The following is a 20,223-nucleotide window of genomic DNA, read 5'->3' as shown; positions in this document are numbered from 1 at the left end:
TATAAGCTCAGGTTAGTTGGTCCTGCTTGGAAAGGGCATGGGAGAAATCTGATTACACAAGACTAATGTTTGTATTAAACAAAATAATTACAAAATACAACCATGTAATTACACAACTTCTTAAATTAAGTTTCATTGCACATTATTAATATCTTAATTACTTTCTTGTTTTATTCACTATGCAAAATGCTTAGAGGGACAATTTTTACATTTTTCCTCATTTGAGCAAAATTAATTCAACACAATAAAAACTAATTTAAAAGCTTAAATTAGTAGGGGTTTTATTCATCTTTTCTGATGCAATCATAGAAAAATCAAGCCTTCTAACTTAGGATTTCTCTTAAATATAATTTTTTTTTAATTTTTTAGTGTATATTTTAGCTATTTTAATTTGGATGCAGGAAAAGATTAATAATTCATAAACTTATGTCCCGTTTATATTCAAACAAAACTTTTTTTTAGAAGAAAAAACAGCATAATTAAAATTGAACTGATAATTTAAAGGAAATTTTATTATTCTATGAAATATGTACATGAAACTGTAAATTAATACAGTAATGTAAAAACATGTAGTGTAAATTAATACATTAATGAAAAAAAACTTACAACTAGGTTGTAAAAAGGAACCTGTCTTACATTGACATTTAATTAATTTTGAATCCTAAAATTTATTCTTATTGAGTCTTCTTAACATCCTCTTCTGGTTGTTTCTTTGCTTTGTCTCTTATAGATTCCCAAAATAATTTTAACTGTTTTTTTAGCTTCGAAAGGAAAGGATTCTCACTGCTTTCATCAAGGGGTTGTAAACTATAAAATAATTTTAAAAATTTTACTTTATACACATACTGCAAAACATTATTTATAAGTAAAATAATTTTTAACTTTAGCCTTATTTTTTTAAATGTTTTTTCTTCCTTTTTTCAATTCCTTATTTAATTAAGATTCATCTTAGCAATTATGAAAAAAATGCTTATAGAAATCAACTGCAATAATTATTCTGTCAATAAATTTATTAATTTCCCAGTTTAACAAGGAAATCACTGTAATCATCATCAATATAAGTTTTCATTGAACCAAAAAGACAAGACATACCAATTTTAATTTCAAAACAAAATTAAAATAAAACAAAATTCAATAACACAATAAAATCTTAGAACTAAATAAATTTAAATAATAATGGCATAGCTTACGTCTTTGTAGTAATATTATGAATAGGTCCAAAAGCTAAAGCAACAACAGTACATGTCAAACAAATTACGTTATAAGGCATACTAAAATCAGGCGTGGGTAATGACACCAGCAATATTTTTGTATGAATCCTTAGAAAGTTTCCGTCATCGATTCTAAAACAATAAAAAACCAGATTCATTCAAAACGAAAACTAAAATAATAAAAGCAAAAACTTCTAATTAATATATGATTTCAAAAAATGTTAGCTTAATTTTTATATGAAAATTTAAAAATGACAATTTCTAGTATAGAGTTATATAGCAATATTAACTCTACTTGAGTTAAAAATAAGAAAAATAGATGTTTAAATTAGTATACATACAAGGTGGGGCAAAAAAAACCAACAAACAGTTTTTAATACAACTTTATTAAAAATAAATATTTTAACAAAGTGAAACAAATAATAATAAGAGTAGACTTTTAATAATAAATTATTTATTTATTTCAAAGTGGCTGCTTTTTACAGCTATACTGAGAGACTAACGCTTAATAAAATCATCAACAAAGGCTGCAGGTCTTTTGACTTTAATCTATTTCATTCCCGCTAAAAACGTTTGCTATAGAGAGTCCAAAATTTCGACTACAACGATTGTGAGACCGAAGTAACACTTTCAAGCTGCTATTTTCCTTTCTAAAACAGATCTTTTGCTAAACATTGTAAAATAGCCACACAAAAAAAACAATGCCTAAACTAAAGGATATATTATAAGATATTTAATAATTAAAATGACAGACAAAAATAAATGAACACACAAATTAAAAATAAACTATTTAACTACGTTTATATGGTGCAATAAGTTTGAGGTTTTTTTTTGCTGCACTCTACAATAGAAAAATTGTCTTCAACATTCCTTTTATTTATTTATTTATTTTGTAGACTCGTACGTTTCTAATTAAAATTCAGGTTCCACATTCTCGCTCATTAGCAGGTCGTTGGGCTACCAAAGCAAGGTAGCCACCCCCCTCTACAGAAGATCAAAATTGTGATGGCATGTCTTCATATTATCCTCAGGGATGTTTCCCAGACCATTGCTAATAGCCCATTGTACAGCTCCTGTGTTACTTAAATAAAAATACCTACCTACTTACCTAAAAGAGGAATAAAATGCAAAATTTAGTGAAGCATATGCTAAGAAAACTACTAGATTGATAAATATATTAGAAAAAGTAAAGTATTCCCAAAATAGCCAGTTGTTGATAAAGAAGGTTATAGAGATTAAAGCTATGCAATTTTGAGACCAACAGCATGACAGGGCAAAGTAATCAACTTTGTACGTTGCCAGCCTTTAATTATGATATAAGCTAAACATGTAGCATCTAAAGCTTGGGTGAATTTAAAACTGCCACCAGAGATAGATACCCGTTCCAACACAGTGGCAGTTTAATTCCTTACCCATAAACAATAATTAAAATATTTATAAAGAATTAAGGCATCAAGAAATTATTGCAAATAATCAACAATGATGAATCCGAAAAGAAAATTACCTAAGTGTGAAAAAGGAAAGTGAAGATTTTTCCTACACATTTCCATATTAACAAAATCGTGCATACCACAGTGGCATAACTAATAACCAATTGAACTGCCTAAATATATATATGTACAAACATTAAAAACTCAAAATCACGAATGTTTCGATAACGCGAAAAATCATAAATTCTCTACACAATTGCTATGCTGGTAGTAGAAAAAACCCTTTTCAGCATAAAACATAACTGGGTGATCTTAGATTTTACGAAATATTTTTTCTTACCAAAAAATTTTCATTATCTGATGTCTGAAGAATTTTAAATGCTTTTCTGAAATTCTTTTCCTCTGAAAGTCTTTTCTTAAATAATTTAAGAAAGATTTCTTAAAGCCCTAATTAGCAATAGTCTGACAAATTGAAAAGACGTTCCCTCAATCATCCATTCCTAAAGATGCGTGCATAGATAAATTATAAACATCCATGAGATACTATGACTTACTAATTGAAGGTATTCCAAAAGAAATTGATACTTATCAGGATGTAATTACTGAAGACCATAATCTTCCAGCGGGGTAGCGGCTGAGGTCGTAGCATTGGGAGATAAAATAAAAGAGAAAAATGATGAAGCCGAAGAATAATAGAAATATAAAAGAATAATAGAAATTTTTTAAAAATTATATAAATATTTTCCGCATTTCAATAGCTTAATTGCATAGTGTTGACTTTTTTCTTTCTAATGACACCAAAATATAGAAAATCCGCTCATAAATTAAAAAAAAATAGACATTATTTACAAACGAGACACCATCTGTAGTTACATCATTTTTTTTAAGTAGTCAAATTTCAAAATGGCACCCTAATTGAAGTTTTGAACCAAATATTCTGAAACTATTTTAGTCACTTTTTGTCATGAACATTTCTACAAAAATTTCATGAAAATCTGGGATATGAAAACAACTTAGAATGAACCATGTACAAAATATAAAACATAAAAAAAAAGCATTTGCAAACTGGGAAATACATTTAGTAATAATTTATCACATTTATTTTTGTTTCCAAGAGAAAAAACAGCTGTTTCTATATGACGACACTAACAATATCATAATCAATCAGATATTATAATATTATAGAGTGTTCGCATTATCCATGAAAACATAAATATCTGATTTAGGGGCAGAAGTTTTATTTCATTTTAGACATAAAACTAAAGAAAATTTAGCAATGGAATAAAGAGAAAGTTAAATAGCAAATAGTTAATATTGAAGGTGATGAGAGATTAAAAGGTAATATTAATTCGTTATAAGAAATATTCGAATTCATTGAACATTCAATGTTATTTAGAGAGTTAATATACATTGGGAACAGTTTGTGATTGTCTGAAAAATAAAATCTATAGGGGGGGAAAGCCAAAGCAAAATTTTCTTTGTAAAATTAAAATAGAATCTATTAACATGATAAAATCTTAAAATTAGGCATATGTATTTGTTCCAGACCTTAAAATAAATTTTAATAATTGGAAAGGTTATCTATCCTGCATTAAATTAAATTTAAATAATCTTATATTTTGTGAAATAATTAGGTTTTGAGAATTATGATATCTATAGCGCTTTTATCAAATTATTTAAATTATGATATACCAAAAAACTGCTAATTTCCGTTTGAAAACATACTAAAAATAAAGTTACATTTTTATATTTAAAAAGTTAAATCAATTGATCTATAATTTACACAATTATGGCATAGTATTGAGGAGCACCTAGGCTGATAAAAAAAAACATAACTTTATACTGTAAGTGATTCCATTGTTATTATTCTTTACAACTCTAATCTAGACAACTCTGAAGTTATTAAGCAACACTATAACCCTTTAGGTATAAGAATTCAAATCACATGTACTGAGATTGTCATCAGTTTTAGCCAGATATTTTCAATTTATTAGAATTCAAGACTTTTGGTGGTGAGTTTCGTACTTTTGAATTATTTTTATTTCTATAATTTCCCATTAGCAGCCTTGATCAATATATTTCCCAGTTTGCAACTTGTATAACTGTACCTAGTTTGTTTATTTCCAGGGAAGTAGGAGAAATTTTTGTTGGTATCCAGTAAGGTGCTAATAACGGCTGAACTAATGTAAAACCCATGATTAGCATCTGGAGGATATTCTGTCCACTTTAAGAAAGCAAAATCAAATTCTATTTTCAATTCTGTTTTGGACTTAGGAGGTAACGTCAACACAAGTTCTAGATGATGAGGTCGACTACGATCTTTAGCAGGCTTGTAATACAAGAAATCTATACAATGAGAGCAATAGTACAAAATGGTTAATCTTTATATTGATATGAAAATTTATATTTTAGGCATAAAAAGTACAGCATGAGAAAAATAAAGATTTTGGACAATTTAAACAAATTACTTACAGAAACAAAGGAAAATTAAGTAAAACTAAGAAGATTTAATTAAATTAAGAATGAAGATTTAATGGTTTGAATCTTTCACTAAAATGAAGAGACCAATGAACTAAATGTAATAAAAGTTAAATTTAATTTTTTATAACTCCTAGATTATTAAGAACTCATTTGAACTTACACACACACAAATTGCAAAAAAGACTACAACAAAGACAAAAAAAAAGGCTAGTCTGAAAAGAAAGGGTGAATCAATATAATCAAAAGAAAAGCTTTGTCACAAATGTATTTAAACTTGCTTAATTGAAAACACCTACTCACTAAGGATTTTTAGAATAACCAGCTAAATTTAGAAATTATTGAGAAAAAAAGTTTTTTATCAAAGTTTTAAATTTTAGAGTAAAATAAAAATTTTATCATTTCTAGTTTGAAAATAGTGAAGAAAATGTTGGTCTGTGCAAAGCTCTCAACAATTTTCCAAGAAAAGGAAGCGTTAAAAAAGGGACCAAAACAGAGAAAAATGTGAGAAAAAAAAATTTTCATGTCTGAAAAAGTGAACCAAGTGTTTCCCCAATAATTAAAAAATTTTCGTACAGAAATAACTTTCTTTAATTCAATTATATATACTGAGATAATATAAAAACAAGCAGAATTAAGAAAAGTATATCGTTGTGAATCACCGTGAACATAAAACAATAGATGAGAAGCGCACCTTTTCACAGTAAGCATTTCAAAATGATAAAGGGAATACAAATCGAGAAGTTTGCTCCAAGAAAAAAAATATTGAGGGAAATAGTCAAATTCAAAAGAAAGAAAAAAGCTTATAAAAAAATTAAGTCTAAAAAAGATAATAAAGTAAATACATAAATAGTCTTGTTGGACCAAAAATCTTAAAAAATAGAACCGAAACAGACCAAAAGGTTAAAAAATGAGACTCATTTGAAAGCCCTGCAGTCTGATGTAAAAGCATGTCACAGGAAAATTGCAAATAAGTTTCACTGACATTACAAATATTTTTCAATAAAAATTTGGTTGCAATATTGGACATTAATTGTATTAAAATTTATTATTTGCACATATTACTCAATAATAATTTTTATGAAAAGGAACTAAAATGAGAATAAAAACATAGAACTAGAATTATAGAAATATCTAAATTGTGTCACATAAAGATTCATCCATAAGAGATTCATCACAAATATTCATCAGTAAAATTTTAAATACAGGTATATATTTCAACGAACATGTTGGAAACGAACATATTAAAATTTATTATTTGCACATATTACTCAATAATAATTTTTATGAAAAGCAACTAAAATGAGAATAAAAACATAGAACTAGAATTATAGAAATATCTAAATTGTGTCACATAAAGATTCATCCATAAGAGATTCATCACAAATATTCATCAGTAAAATTTTAAATACAGGTATATATTTCAACGAACGTGTTGGAACTCAAAGTAAAAACAATTTTTTTTCTTTTTAGCGGTGCAGTTTTTCATGTAACTTGCAACTAAATAACGTAGTAAAAGTTTAATTAAAGCTTGTTTAAATAAATATGAATATTTGCAATGTAAAAAAATATTCTTTCTTTAAAGAAAATAAAAGCTATTTTCATTATAAATTTTACAAAAAATTAATAAAGACTTTAAATAACTTTAGGCATTTTCAATTCTGCATAAATTTTTTTATTTAAAAATATAAATATTGTTCTAAAAACACAAAAAACTGTCTAAAATTTTTTATTTGTACTGAAACAATTCATATTTTACACTATAAAACTTCAAATGATCTAAGCATTATAAATCAAAATCTTTAAGAAAAAAAAGTCACATGAGAAAGAATTTAATGCTTGTGAATTTAAATATCAAACACAAAAGCAAAATGAATTTAAGTTGACTTGGGTGTTTAGAACACAAAATTGTTGTTGTGTAAGCAGATAATGCATCTGTTAGACATCACAAACAAAAAGATTAGAAATTCATTTAAAAAAAACTTTAGAACACAAAAAAAAACATATTTACCAGGTGAAATAGTTGAACCTCCATTAGTTATAGCCAATGTGTGACTATACAATCTTATATACCATGGAATTACATCAAAATGAATTATTTTTAGAGGATTTTTAGGATGATTATTATAAAAAGTGTACGAAATTCCGCCATTTTCTTGCCCATAACCTGAAACATAAAAAGCTATCAGTTACAGTCTAAACCTCTAAATTGCATAAAAAGAAACAATTTATTCACAATTTTTTTGTAACTACAATTTACTAATGAATTCATATAAGACCTCCTCCAAAAAATTATCTATTTAAAATAATTTAAAGGTATTACTTTAAGCAATTTAAACATTTCTTATTAAAATTTTTATACATAATTTTTTTTAATTAGAAATGTAAAAGTCTGTAAACTATTCCATATTAGTACCAGATATTAAATACAGTTGGTTATTTTTAACATTTAGTGAGTCATGGTAATTATAATAATGCAACAGCAATCTACTTTTAATGATTGTATCTTAAATCTTTGTACACTTAAAAAATGTAACTAATAAGTATCACATAATATCAATGTAACTATAAGTAGTGTTTCATTATATAATTAGAATAATAGAATAATAATGTTAAATAATCATTTAAAAAAACACTTTAGTTAGGGCAATAAAATGCTTTCACTTTACAAAATATTGTGGTATTTCAAGAATATTTTCAATTAAAACTACTTAACACACAAAAAATCTGGGCATTATACTAACTACAACATAGTTTTAATATTAAAATTTCTAAAAATAAAATACAACTGAAGAATGCAAATTTCCAACAAAATAAAAAACCTAAAGATATATATGGTGATATCAATATTAAAATGTTTTACCTGTCAATTTTCTATCAACATATATGATTGGTGGAGGTATAATTCCATAAATATGGGCACTTTTGTAGATGGCAGCAATATTTACAAGATGCATACTTTTAAATAATTGTTTTAGATCATAGAAAGCAATTCTTTTGTTTTCATATCCTATTTGGTCTGTATTTTCTTCAATAATATCAGTTGGTGAAATACTTAAAGTAAATGGATTTTGAGTCTTCAAAAAAAATAAAAATAAAAAAAAGAATATAAGAATAAAATATATAATTCATAAAAAGGTAATACAATAAAAGATCTTTATAATGCAAATCTTAAAATATGAGGCTTTGCTTTATTATTTTGTATCCAGATTATTTCACAAACTTACGAACTAAACATGGCAATATATCTGAAGCAGCTTGGTAATGCTTTAAAATAATTTTTAAATAAAAATATTTAAAAATATAAAAATAAGCTTTTAAGAGTTTATTATTTACAGAAAGAAATTAAAATTATCAAAAACATTATACATAAAATCCATTAAATTAAAAAACTTGTTCGTTCTAAAGATTATAAAGTCAATGCCTTTTATGGAGAACTGTGGTTTATAGAATTGTTTTTGATAGATCTTCTACTGAAAAAAATTAAAATATTAAATTAAGTACTTGTTGAAAAAATTAAAAATTTTATTATATAACAAAAAAGTTTATTTTTAATTTTATAACTGGGTCTGTGGACTACTCGCTCCCATTACTATAGATTTCAGTACAGTATACAATGCTCTTTTCATTTTTATCATCTTTCTATCTCAGACTCTTGGCTTTTTCTAATATCCTATACTTCTTTATATACATAACCCATAAGATAGGACTTATATCAAGAAAACCTATAGCATTTTGATCGTAGCAGTACTTCCCACTCTGTAATTCACAGAGATGAGAGTAGTTAGAAAGTAAAAAAGAAGAAATCCAAGAATATATACTATATGTGTACTATATACTATATATACTATATATGTAGAAGCTGTAATATCCAAAAATTTGACAAAAAAAAGTGCAATTTTTTAAACATTTAAACCATGTGATTACAAATCCCAATGACTAATTTTAAAATAGTGTGAATAAGTATTGCAATATTTGATTTTAAATTGAGAAAATATGAATCTCGATATGTGGCTTTTGAATCACATGAATATGAATCTCTATTCACGTGATATGAAACTCTACATCTATAACTCTATCAGGGTGCGTAGCCAAATCTTTGAATCAAAAATAAGCACTTTTTAAAAACTTTTCAAGCACTTTACAAAAATTTTCAAGAACTCAAAAAAATTCATATTCAATCAATGATATTATTGAAAAACAAAAACTTTTTATAAACAGTTTTAGCGTTTAAAAAAAAAAAGAAAGAAACGGGCGTAAATCGAAACATCACCGAGTGAATTCAACTTGACCCTGATCTCAGAACAAAAGTACCCTTACCCCCTACGTCAAAAAAAATGTCAGAAGTAAAATAAAATAAACAAGAACAAAATTTAAATAAATTATGAAGAAAAACATTTCATAAGGATCTGATATTCTCTATCCGAATTGGAGCACTCGGGTTTGGGTTTAAAGTGCGCGCATATGCACAAGTCATAACGTGGGTACGGCATGAAGTCCGCATAAATGATTACGTAGCAAACTCCCCATTTTTCGTGAAATGCATAGGATCCACCAGATATCACTGAAGGGAGACAAACAAAAATTTCGGAAAAAAGCACTTTTTAAAAACGCCAGCTGAAAAAAGCACCTTTAAAAGCTTTTAAAACGAAATCCCCAAAAAAGCACCTTTAAGTACTTTTTACAAGCGCTACGCACCCTGTCTATATATACATAAAAATGCAAATCATGATGCGTAATTTTCAGATCGCGTAAATGCGAATCACCATACATAATCTTTAAACATCGTGAATATGAATCCCACAATGTCTAATTTTGAAATCACATATGAATAGTAAAATTGATGTTTGATATTACAACCACATAAACGAATCACAAAATTGGATTTTAAACTCGCGTGAATATGAATCTAATAAAACTAAAATCATTGGCATGACAGCCCATGGAGAGCCAAGTCCTACTGTGTTTTACCTGTCAATTATATAATCAGATTTTTCCAGTTTTTTAAACGTTGGGCTCTGGGGTGTGGAGATCAGATGTTCCAGTTAGGTGGTCAGCTGAAGGCAAAACCCTAAGTGTTTAGTCCTCAAGCATGCTTGGTATTCATTTTATCCACCCCCAGAAGGTATAAAAGGATGAATGAAACGTGCCCGACTCGAGGATAGAACCTGCAGAACAGGAGTGCCAAGTCGTACTACTCAGCCACCGTACTCTTGCATGCTAGTAATAATTAAAATAAAACCTTACTACAAAACTGAAAATAACTAAGCTAGTGGCAAAACATACCTTATTAGAGGAAATATCAACAAACACTTCACTGGTTGATGCAACTGGACAAGTACTTGATAAACTTGAACCAAAAAGTTTTACTAATGACCAATCTGAAATCAAAATCTTACTATAAATGCCAATTGAGGTTAGAAAAATGATTTATTTAAGATGGCAAATTAAAACTATTCTTAGCCATTAAGAAAAATTTTAAAAGCCTATTTTAATATATAAATAACTGAATCTTGATTATTTGTCTTTATTAATTATGAAATTGCCAGTTGCTAATAATAACTAGATATTCTGATACACAGAAAAGCTTAAAATATAAGTGGCCATTGGTTTCATAAAATAATTTTATCTTAAAACTAAACATAAATAGCATCATACGAGCATCTAGATAAATTAGGAGTATAAATTTTAAAATCGTTACAGGCATCCTAGGCTTATCTGTTTGCTCATATGCTTATTAAAAAACATTATTTAAATAAATAACAATTCAGTAAAAAGGAATGAATTTACAAAATTTATATTTTTACTTCTTGTTTTCAGTTTTTCAAATAATAATAATAAGTAAGTAAGTTTTAAAATATAATTTAAAAAATTTTAAAAAAACATTTTGGGTAGAGCTTCGAAGTGACATGAATACATATAAAATTCAAAGGAAAAAAAAATTTATTATCTTATATATTTAGAATGAAAATAAAAAACAATAATATGTAAATTAGAAAACAAATAGAAAGATAACCGATACTGGTTTCTTTGAAAAACTGAAACAGAAACAAATTATATAATATGAAACATTGATTTTGTAAAGATCGTTTCTAAATTTACAACTATACTAAAAATTATTGTACCCATTTAAAATGCCTAACTCTCAACTAAGCGCAACATAATAATATTATTTTAAATTTAATTAGCAATCTATTTAATAAAACTTATTAACTATAGTAACATAGAAATTTTTCTTCAAAAAATCAGTACCTTGTTTTTTAAGTTGGACTGGCAAGTCAAAAACAACAGCTACAGACTGGACAAGCTGCACTGCAATATTTGAGCAACTTTCCTGCTAAATAGAAATATCAGTTACTAAAATTTACTTATTTACATTAACCCATCAAGGGCCATCATTCCCTTTCCCATTATCCTCTTTTCCCTTTCCATAAAAATAAGCAGGCATCACTTAGAAACACTGCCTTTTTATTCATATTCCATTTTAAAAAATAATTAACAGTTTAAAATAATAATTTTACGCTGGTAAAATTATCTCTGTTTATAGGTTTAATTCTGATTACTATTACAAGCATTTATTTTGTTAGGATTATTCTCAGCTGGTTAAATTTTTATAAGTATCTCTTTTTATGGGAGGGAGGGTATATTAATGAATTTTTTAAGTGATTTTTAATTTTAAAATTATTTTTTAAATAAATACTTTATAAAAAATTGTGTCTTTAAATGTTTATTTTTTTCATAATTTTCAGTTTAAATTATAGAAAAAAGCTTTTAAATTGTTTATCAGTCTATCATTTTTTTAATTCACTTTTATGGAGAAAAAAAATGGGCAGTGATTGTCTTATAGCATGCCTATAATTATTTTTTATAAACTATAAATAATTTTCTTATTTTGATAAGGAGCGAGAATTTCTTTCTGAAATACACACATAAAATTAAATAAGAGGGTAATTTAAAATTGTTGAGGTTCAAATTCAGTTATTACATAATTATTATATATTTTGATAAATTTTATAGGTAATGAGTGCCCTTTCAAAACTCAAAGTTCCCTTTTCTGTGAGGAAGCTCCCTGCCCTTTTTTATTCCTAAAGAGAATTCTGTTTAAGCATAAGTTCACCACCACTTTTCTCGCACAATGCTTTTTATATCAAAACAAAATTTTTCATTTTCGCAACATCAGTCTTAAATAGGCTAATGCGTATAAACAAATGCGACAAACTTTATATAATTAAAGAAAGTAGTAAAAACACAATGTTAAAAATCATTTTTTTAATCAATGAAAGTTTGGAGGGAGAGACATAAATGATAAAAAGCAGTAATTTTCTTATAAGATGTTTCAAATAACTGTTTTATTAACTATTTTAATTTTTGTTCTAGTTTTTGAACACAAAGACATTTTGACAAGAAACAAAATAAAGAAATGCTTTAAATAACCATGAAATTGAGTTTTAATTTTTTTTAAACTTTAAACAGACTACTTTCCATCAGAACCAATTGTTTTTTATTCATATTATTGAATGATAAACTGAATAAAACAGAAAGAACTTCATGCAAAATAGTCTGAATGCTTAATTTTTAATGCAATAAATGGACAGAGATGTTGCGTTACAGGATGTTATTACAAGATTTGAACTGAGTATGTGCGTAAATAAATATGAACATTGTTTTTATTCCTATCGCCAAATGTCTGTATGTTTCCTTTTTTTCTTTTATTTTTCTTTCTTTAACTTTTTGCTACTTTTGGCTTTTATTGAACTGTCGCAGGTAGCTTTCCTGCATTAAAGACAAACTTTACTCATATTTTTTAATGAAAAACAAAATCATAGCAAGGAAATTTTAATACAATTTTACCTTAGGACTGTTTGCAGACTTAATGAGCTGCATATACATTTCCATGCTACTGTTCGGCTAAAGCCAGCGATCACAAATGACCACACTAATTTAAGGAAATCAATTTTAAGGAGAAAAGAGCAGCTTTCACAAAAATTAAATATAGAATATTTTATTGATTTTTAGATGCAAAATGGTGTTAAAATATTAATAACTTAAACTGCAGAATTAATTAAATTAATACTTTTCACTAATAATTATCTATCTAATCTAGTAATTAACTATAAGTCCCACACTTTTCTCACTTTTTCTAGCTTTTACTTCGTTCTTAATGATTATGTTAAATTTGTAGGAATTTGAACATTTGTCTTAATTGTGTTCAAAATGAATTAAAAATAAAAAATTTTTGTTTTATTCATTTTGAGTAAAGTAACTCTCACAGTTGGTTCATAATTAGATGAAGAAAATTCTGCGTTTTCGAAATAAACGTTAATTGGATAAAATACAAATATGAAGAATAAAAAAATTGCATAGTTTAGAAGAACTTTTACGTGGACAAAAAATATGATGCATAAATAAAACTCACTTTACACACAAACTGTACATCAACTGACAGTGATACAAAATGAGCATTAAAAACATTTAATGCATTCAATAGTGTTGACAAACCAGCCTGAAATACAAACATTACAAGATTACAATTTTGTTTTGTTTTTTTACAATTCCTCCATGCATTATAAAATTCTGTGAATGTATTTAAATGAAAACTTCCAATTACATAATTTAGCATGATAATATATTTCAACCTGAATGTGTGCTCGTCAAAGCAAATTTTTGCTTACAATATTTTTTAGAGATGATTCAACTTTAAAATTTTCCTAAGGGATTAACAGTAAGCCATTGTTTTAGTTTCAATCCATATGTTTTAAAATTTTTAATAGGTTAAAAAAGAGTGAACATTTGAACTAATAGTAGAGTTTAAATACAGATATATTTTTAACTATATAAAAATGATAATACATAACTTCAACTAGGTGGGAGGGGGAGTTTTGAAAACTATGATTTAATCAGGGTGAAGGATTTAATGCTTCTCACATGGTACAACAAGTAACACTAATGTAAATGGAAAAAAGGGATGTTGGAACTCAGAATAACCTACCTTTACATGATTTAAACACTTTAAATTATGCTTATTATGTTTCAGAAATTTCAATCGTTCAAAAGATTATTTCATAAATGAAAACTATGGAAGAAGATCTGGTAACTTATAGAGTTTACTTAAAGAAAACAATCTTATTTATTTTACAGTTGTTTCTCCCGCACGGATCATATTCTATTTTCAGTTTTCTACAAAAAATTTACTAAAACTAGCAACTTCTTTTAATATAACAGATAAACTATTGTTTTTAAAGACTTAATGACACAGAAAGCGCTTCAATCAAAAGAATATTTAACCAAGAAACAATTTTACATGAATTAAAATTTATAAATGGAGCATCTTTTGTTTTAAAACTAAAAATGACAAACCACACTATTTTTCATTTTAAAACTAATTTAAAAATTCACTTTAATATATTTCTTATAAATACTATAAAAGTATAATTATATAAACGTGTTTAAGCATTATAAAGTGAAGATATTCTGCAACAAGTATATTATTTTTAATATCTTTAACAATAAATAAAATACAATAAATTATCTAACACAATCACAATGCAACACTTGTTAACAAAATACTAATAAATTAACTAATTAATTATTATTGCCATTTATAAGTACTTCAAAGTATCTTTATTGGCTTGAAACTAATTTAAATTGTTCAGTTAAATTGTTAATTGTAAGTGTGCATAAGGGTTTTTAAAAGATATGACTCTCAGCAGTATTATATTAAATTCAAAATATTATTTCTTTGTCTTAGATTAATTAACATTTGTAAATTCTCATTAATTTAAATATGCACTCATAATACATAATATATTTACTTATTCAAACAATATGAAGTCAATAATCTTTATGTATTATAATATCATTGCAATTTTGATAATGTTAATAAAACTTAAACTTTCAATTTAAAACATAAATAATGTTTAAATGACTAATACTTCCACTCAAAAAGCAATTGAAATGAAAATAGATAAATGCGTTTTTTAAACCAATAACATATCCAAATAGCAATATGATATTAAGTAATAGAACTTTAATATGAAATTAAAAAGATATAGTGTACATTTTTAAATATATACCAAAACTTTATAATAAAAATAAAAAATTTTATGCTAAACCTATATCACACAATGCAAAAATGTCTAAAAACATTATACTGATTATGCAAGAAATATTTTTTTTTAATAATTCAACCTTGGTGAATTCTTATTCTGTGTTAACATAAACTTTTCTTTTATCAAAAACCTCTGAATATCTTGATTTGATGTACTAGTGTTTAAATATACTAAAATTAATCAAAATGTGCAACACTCAAAATAAAATTATTATTTGCAGTTAATATTATATTCAAATTATTACTATTAAATGCGAAGAATTAATAAAAGAGTAAAATATGGATTAAATATACATTTATTTTTAAATTAGTTCAACATTAACTCTAATAATAACTTAATAGAAACAATATCATAGAATAAAAGTCTAGTGAAACATTCAAAAAAAAAAGGGTGTAAATTTTCTAACAAGAGCTATTTATACTTCATTTAAAAACACCATCTGAAAAAATTATTTAAGTCTAAATGTAATATGAAATATGCATTTAAAATTAGAAGAAAAAGAAAACAGTACAATCAGTAAATATAATGAAAATTTGTCCTTCCATGATGACTAGAGGGGGGAAATAAAAGTCTGTTAGGCACTGCATAAACCTTCACTGGGAGAGGCAACTTGAAATAAAACCTCTAAAGGGAGAAGTTCCGAGCATCTCTACCAAACATAAACCGGAAAAGGAAATAAAAAAATTTGTAGCTCTTCTGAATTATCCATTGTCCATCAGTCGAATGTTTGAGTACTTAATTATTTAATTTCACAACATATTCAACAAGGTGGCCAGGCATAACATACCATAGACACAGATGAAAAGCAGATTATTGTTGAGTGCACATCTTGGTTATGTTCGGAACCGTTATGAGTAAAACAAACATATTCAAAATCATAAACTGCTTTACATAAAGAATCAAATTTAATTAATAATAAAAGAAAATGTATTATAATTTCAATAATCTGGAGCCCCACTGTAAAGAAATTAGTTTTTACAAAAAAATTTAGTTATTAAACCATAAAACAAATTTGAAAATGGCCGAGCGAGCTCAACTGCAAGGACAAGCCCCTCTACCCATCAAGAAATCAAAAATATGAGTGACATATAGACGTTCGAATATTTTTTGAAAAAGAAAGTTAAAGAATCCTTTGGCTATTAATTGCTTTAATTTATTGCTAAGACCTTATTCTTAACCTTATGCATTAAATGTGTAGGCAGAAAAGAAAATGTCAAAAATAATACTGAGTTTGTTTTAAAAAAACATTTTGCAGCCTCGTAACATATTTTGAAAATTTTATGGAAACATATATTTTACTCTGCACTCAATTTAAGATTGTAAACTAAATAAATCTATTTACTGATTATATTAAAGATTTTTATTTATTGAGAAAAGAATAGTTTTAGTTTTATCAATTCAGTTTTATAATAGGAAATATGCTATGCATATTTTTGGATGGCAATATACTTGATCTAAATAATTGTATTTAAACATTACAATTACACAGAAAATAATTGATGGAGTAAAAAAAATTATTGAAACAAATTTTGAAAAAAAATCATAAATAATGAAAGAGAAATACACAACAAAATAATTATTTCACAAAAAAAATACATAATACAAAAAATACAATATTTATGTAAATAGCAAAATGACCTGATAACCACAAGGCAACAGCTTTCTGAATGGAGTAAGATTTTCAGTACACACAATCTCACGAGGTAGAGAAGAATAGCGAACAAAGCTTGAATTATACAAGTTACTGACTACAGCACCTTCTGGTTTGAATGAGAATTTAGGAATAACTGTGATGGTCTCATCAATAAAGTTCAAAGAAGCACAAAATTGCCCAGATAAAACGTTCGTCAGCTTCTTCCAGTTTGAAGATACCCTAAATACATATCACTTATAGTAATTATTGCATTTTAATACAAATAAATTCAAACATTCAAAATTTACAAGTTGATATTTGGTTTAATTATTTTAACATGATTTCAATTCAAGCTCAAACAAACAAACAAAAGCCAAAAGCCAAAGGAGATAACACAAAATTGACTTAAATTGAAATATCTATTTATAACAAGAATGTTAAAAAGAAAAGATATGATAATATTAAAATAAAGATCCTAATAATAATTTATTTTTAAGAAAAATCAATGGTTTTATTAAAAAAATACGAAGTTTAAATAAATTGTTTATTTGTTACAGACATTGTAAAAGGTATGCATGTAAATTATAGAACTTTCAGTAAATAAGCAAACAGGTTGCAAGTGTTTTTGGGTCAGTGTGCGGGTAGGTGACCACTTCGATTAGTCTGCGTAGGGACTGAGGGCGTGCAGTATTGGTCCTTGTTAAACTGTTTTACTGTAAAGTGCTCAACTTCGCATGCAGGTCGTCAGGCTACCGAAGCAGGGGTGCTATCCTCTCTGCAGAGGGTCAAAATTGTGATGGCATGTTTCCCAAACCGTCGCCGATAGCCCACTGTGCAGCTCTAGTCCAACATAAATGAATTACAACAGCGAGTCTTTTTGAATGACAAACAAATTTAATTATTGAATGAGATATACGACAATGACAAATTTAATTATTGAAAAAGAATTACTAAAAAATTAAAAATGCTATTAACTGAATAAATATTAAAAACATATTTACTGAAATAAATGAGGTAATATGAATTATTCATCAAACTTACTTCGATACATTGCCTTTAAATAAAGCCCACAGCTCTGCACCTGGTGGGGCATCTCTTAGAGGGTATCCCCACTTTTCATAACGCCATAAACCTTGAGTTAAACTGAAATGTAATTCTTGGACATCATATTCATGAATTATTTCTCCAAGTGAACGAGGAAAAAGTCTAAAGTGTCGAACTGAAAATAAATTAAAACTTTGTTTTAAAATCAAGGCATTAGAACTTTCACAAAAATAACTAATTCATGACTGAATGTTATTTTTTGTTATTTTAATATGATATTTCAGTGCATATATGCTATGGATCTTTTTTTTAAATATATATACCTGCTTCAAGGAATAAAAAGTGGCTAACTATATTTGTTTTACAAAATTACCATAAAAAAGAAAGAATGAAAGAAACTATAATTTTCTTTTCTAACTGTATATGAGATGTAGATTAAACAAATCATAAACTTTATTTCCTGCTATAATTTACTAAGTTATTTACATAAAATAAGTAAATCTCTTATTATCATTTAATACATGTTTTTATAACTTTTTTTTTTACCAAATATGAAAAATATCTTATTTTGAGCAAAAATTTTACATTTTTTGCATTAAAAATTTTAACAATTAATATAATAATCAAACCATACAAATTTATTGAGAATTAAACGACTAGCTAAAGCCTTATCTTATCTATAAGATAAAAGTCTTAAATCAAACCTCATAGTTCTGATATTTTAGGGAAAGAGAAAAGTATTTTCCTGAATATGAAAATTATTACAGATTTATAATATTTTAGATCTTTTTTTAACGCAAAGATTCTCCAACTTTTATGATAGGTAATAACTTACACATTTATTAACTTACAAATTCTTAACTTACACCTTAATTTAATTAATCATAGGCATAGCAGTGGGAGATAAGGAGAATAGAAGTATTGTAAAGCCCAATAATTTCTCATAACTTTAAAATTTTTCGTACACAGCATAAAAGGTAGTTTTCTTTAAAAAAATAATAAAATTCAAAAGAATTTAATTTGAAAAGTAAAAATAACTTATATGGATACTACAACAAAGGAATTTTATGATTACTATTTTTGTGTAATTACTATCTTAAATACCATTTAATTACTCTTCTCGAAAAAAAATATATAATTTATTTTTAATACTAACTTATTTTCAATGTAGCGTATGAAGTTTTGGTGTTTTAAAACACTTTCAGCATTCAATATAAAATAATTTCAGATTGCTCCAAATACAAATAAATATTGAAAGTCTTAGCAACTTCCAGACAGCAGCCTGCAAGAAACTAAAAAACATCACAAAAGAGGATAAACTCGAAAGGTATAAGCCACTCTTTGGCAAACCTCTACACGCATTTTTTTTATTTGCAAGTAAAAATCCATTTGGCACCTTGGCAGTTGTAGTTGGCGCAACAGATCTTAATATGTTAATATCAAGCTAACTTTAAGGACATACCATCATGTCTAAAAATTGCAAGATTATAATATGAATTGCTGTTGATCGTATTCTCTCTGAAATCTTTGGGATATACATACACACATAAAATATTTTTAAAAAATTCTTTCAGGTCATGCTAATGTTATTCATTAACTTACACATTTCAATAAAACTAAAAAGTGGGAAACTGATTTATTTAACACTTGATTTACTTTTTAAATCTATCACATTGTATTTTACAGAAATATTACCCTTAATACCATAATGTAATACTTACAGGCGTTTTCATCGTCGGAAATCAAGTCTTTTTGAACAACAAATTGAAATTGGGTGTACACATGACCCGAAGGCAAAGGTTTGACAAAAAGTTTTTCATTAAATGTCTCTGATTGTGATTCACAGAAGAAAACTTTCAGTAAATTTAACAACCAAAAGAAAATAAAGCTTTTTTTACAGGACATCACTTTAATATTAATTCATAAATATAAAATAAATATATTGACTTTGTTCATGAAAGTAAAGAATATTTTGTTAATCAGAGACAACCCATATCCATTTTAATTCCTAAATGATAAACTTTTTGAAGAAATGAAGAAGATAATCACAAAAACACAATAATCAGCAGCAAATATTAACGTCTGTTAGAAAAACAAAATAAAGAAATTAACGCATTGTAAAACTCTGAAAAAATTTTCCCTCAAACTCAAAATTGACTATACAAGGAAATTATATTTTAGAAAAACCGTAAAACTATTATTTTTCAACCAAAATAAGTGCACTAATAAATATACCGAAACCCCGGCAGAAGTAAAATTTGTTGTTTACAAATGAGAAAACTTTGTATGTTGCCATTTGATAAAAACAAAATTTCCAC

General features: G+C 26.2%; 1 protein-coding gene across 2 annotated transcripts; it reads right to left on the bottom strand.

Annotated features, from left to right (window-relative positions):
• Positions 1 to 491: 491 nt before the first annotated feature.
• On the bottom strand, positions 492 to 20,223 carry LOC107456461 (phosphatidylinositol glycan anchor biosynthesis class T). Of its 2 annotated transcripts, none has more exons than XM_016074328.4 (11): positions 19,627 to 20,223; positions 17,903 to 18,080; positions 16,867 to 17,101; positions 13,536 to 13,622; positions 11,372 to 11,453; positions 10,406 to 10,500; positions 7,983 to 8,196; positions 7,131 to 7,286; positions 4,750 to 4,987; positions 1,191 to 1,343; positions 492 to 807 (listed from the first exon to the last, which is right to left on the bottom strand). In XM_016074328.4, the coding sequence occupies exons 1-11, from the start codon at positions 19,808 to 19,810 to the stop codon at positions 675 to 677; spliced, it is 1,755 nt and encodes a 584-aa protein (XP_015929814.2). In that variant the 5' UTR covers positions 19,811 to 20,223; the 3' UTR covers positions 492 to 674. The 2 variants fall into 2 exon arrangements, with proteins under 2 accessions (XP_015929814.2, XP_015929813.2); XM_016074327.4 differs by having other exon boundaries at positions 11,372 to 11,456; positions 19,627 to 20,199.

The sequence above is a fragment of the Parasteatoda tepidariorum genome, chromosome 4 (assembly GCF_043381705.1).
Source record: "Parasteatoda tepidariorum isolate YZ-2023 chromosome 4, CAS_Ptep_4.0, whole genome shotgun sequence".
Classification (NCBI taxonomy): Eukaryota; Metazoa; Arthropoda; class Arachnida; order Araneae; family Theridiidae; genus Parasteatoda; species Parasteatoda tepidariorum.
The sequence above is the reverse complement of the archived record's forward strand: the minus strand, read 5'-3'. Positions and strand labels throughout refer to the sequence as shown.